The sequence below is a fragment of the Capsella rubella genome, unplaced genomic scaffold (assembly GCF_000375325.1).
Source record: "Capsella rubella cultivar Monte Gargano unplaced genomic scaffold, Caprub1_0 scaffold_4, whole genome shotgun sequence".
Classification (NCBI taxonomy): domain Eukaryota; kingdom Viridiplantae; phylum Streptophyta; class Magnoliopsida; order Brassicales; family Brassicaceae; genus Capsella; species Capsella rubella.
Genome location: NW_006238920.1, coordinates 6,859,704 through 6,862,290, shown reverse-complemented (window position 1 = coordinate 6,862,290; position 2,587 = coordinate 6,859,704). Strand labels below are relative to the sequence as shown.

The 2,587-nt window shown below is 33.9% G+C and overlaps 1 protein-coding gene and 1 long non-coding RNA gene across 3 annotated transcripts in view; one reads left to right on the top strand and one right to left on the bottom strand.

Moving 5' to 3' along the window:
• LOC17889890 (agamous-like MADS-box protein AGL80) overlaps positions 1-2,587 on the top strand; it is a 4,404-nt gene that overhangs the window by 1,133 nt on the left and 684 nt on the right. Inside the window, exon 1 of one of the 2 annotated variants that reach the window (XM_006296511.2) lies at positions 1,892-2,478. The exons of the other annotated variant lie outside the window; for it this stretch is intronic. Within the exon in view, the coding sequence (XP_006296573.2) occupies positions 1,915-2,478 (564 nt within the window). The 5' untranslated portion in view covers positions 1,892-1,914. Of the gene's footprint in view, positions 1-1,891; positions 2,479-2,587 lie in introns of those variants that run through there. 2 annotated transcript variants of the gene reach the window in all.
• LOC111831197 lies at positions 334-1,357 on the bottom strand. Its single transcript, XR_002834425.1, has 2 exons — positions 1,256-1,357; positions 334-629 (listed from the first exon to the last, which is right to left on the bottom strand). It is a non-coding gene; the product is annotated as an uncharacterized LOC111831197 (long non-coding RNA).

Genomic DNA, 2,587 nt, shown 5'->3' with positions numbered 1-2,587 from the left:
CTTTCGTCTTTACAGATGATGTTGTTCTCATGACTTCTCTCTCAGTCACAAATCTTTGATTTGTGGTTATGTCTTATATTTTTAGTTTATCCAGTTTAATTATGTAATCTAAACCTCTTCCTATTTCAATTTCTGGACTATATTATATGATGATTTTGCTAATTTCCATATAAAAAGAGTTTCGGGTATGTGTCTTTCTCGGTTCATTGTCATTGTGTTAGGCTTTCCTAACATAGTCAACCAAATTTACAAGTGATAGTATGGATATGGTAGTGTTGTATATCTATAAAGATCTTTTCGTATCTATAGTTTTAATCTTCTACACGTTGTGTAGAGATATATGAACCTTTATGTGATTAATAAAGTATCAGTTCACACTTCACAATCACTTTATATGGCATGAGAGCTAATCTGATGCAAAACCCTAAATTTCTTGACGCTTTCCTCTTCTTCTCTTTATTCTTCATTCTTTCTCTTATGAGAGTGAGCTCAACATTGGTGCAACTTTCCAGTTTGCACATCCGGGGTTTTCACTCTCGAAATGAAGCATTTTGCTCTTGATTATCACTTTGTTCAAGAGCAAGTGCAGAGCAAACAAGTTCTTGTCTCTTATGTTAGCTGCAAAAAATCTAACAAGATTTGAAATTAAACAAACGAGAGACTACAAAGATACTAAACATAAGATAAAAGACAAATCCCAGGTCAAAGAAATTGATTAAAGAGAAAGAGATACAACTTCCAACAAGTATTAATTCTTAGGCCATAGAACACTAAGCAAGACTAACTCAATTCCATGACACTAATCTCTTTACTAATCAATCATTCATCAACTTCTTCTGAAGACAATCAAATAATCAATAATATAAACAAATATATATAGTCACTAATACACCTCGTCAGCTATTTCTAAGGGTAATAGATGAAAATCACTTAAAGGTTTTGGTCCGGGAATTTCATCGAACACCTTCTAGGCATGGAATTCAAAAGTTCTAAACCAAGAGGACCAAGATTGATCTAGCCTTTTTTGCAACCAGTGAGTGAGGATCCTAAACAATCTAGCCCTAAACTCCATTACCCACCATCTAAATCACCCTAATCTACCTTAACCCAAGAACTCTAAAAAAACTACTCACTCATGATCATGAAAATACAAAACAGTGAGTTTGATCTTTGTAAGAACATGATTAGAGAAAAGCATAAGACAAAACTAAAAGACAACAAGATTAAATTGCATAAAAGTATTTAAGATTCTTACAAGAACTCCAAAGATAAAAGTATTGTAAGGTCGAGAACCATGTCATGAATCAACATTTAGGAAGCTTATTGGGCTTGTGGTGACAAGTTCAATTCAACTTGTTTTAGTTGTTTCTTTTCAAAAATAAATAATTTCTGACCTCAATTTATTTGGGGTACTAGTTCTAGTATCCTTTTGAAAGCATAAAGGGTATGGTATTATTGGGCCAATCCTAATAAGATTTAGTTTAACAACTAACAAAAGCACAATTTAATTTGTATGATTTTTAATTTGTTTTAGTGTGTGAGGTGGAAAAAAAAACACCTTAACCAAAAAAATCAAACCGGATTGACCATATTAAATGTTGTTTTTGTCTCTTAGTGGTGGAGGTTTCGTTTGTAATTAACACCTTTTTTTGAATAACCGTTTCGAACGCGTTTTTAAAGTGAAAGTTAACTTCACAATTAACACTTGTTATCTCAATAATAAATACACAATTATTGTAATACATTAAGCTAGTTAATAAAATTAACTCAAATTTGGAATACTAATTTTTTATAATTAATTTTAGTCACCAACTTGACAAGTGACAACCAATATGTGGACCTTTTCACTTCAGTATAAAGATATGTCTTGTATCTACATTGTAATGAAAAAAACCACATCTCTTTAGTGTAGTCATGGGAAAAAGAAGAAAACTTAAGCTAGCTTACATATCCAATGATTCGATTAGGAGAACAACACTCAGGCGTAGGGGAGACGGGTTAAAGAAAAAACTCAGTGAGATCAAGACTTTGTGCGGTGTTGATGCATGTGCAGTCATCTACGATCCAGAAAAACCAACTCCAGACGTGTGGCCATCAGAACCAGAGGTGAGCGATGTGATCAAGAGGGTAGATACGGAGACAGCGACGAAAAGGATTATGATGAACCAAAAGGATTTTCTCAACCAATGTATCGAAAAAGCCAAGAAACAAGAACGTAGAATGGTTGAAGATAACAAGGAGATTCGCCTTAAGGAAGCCATGTTCAAGTGTCTTGAAGGAGGGAAGATGGGAGACCCCGACATGAACAATAAAGATCGTCGTGAATTGTGTGAGTTTGTTGATAAGTATCTTAAGAATCTTTATTATCATAGGGATGTAACTCTCAAGAATCCGGATTTTGAAATTGGAGAGTCTTCTTCAAGGCATATGGTGCCATCCTATGTCCCGGTCATGGCACCACCACCTCCTATGGCGGAAGTGAGTTCTTTTCCTCCTTTACATAGTCTTGGAACTCATACATGAATATGATTTGGATTATTTTTGTGAGATATACATGAATCTTGTATATGATTTGGATTATTTTTTG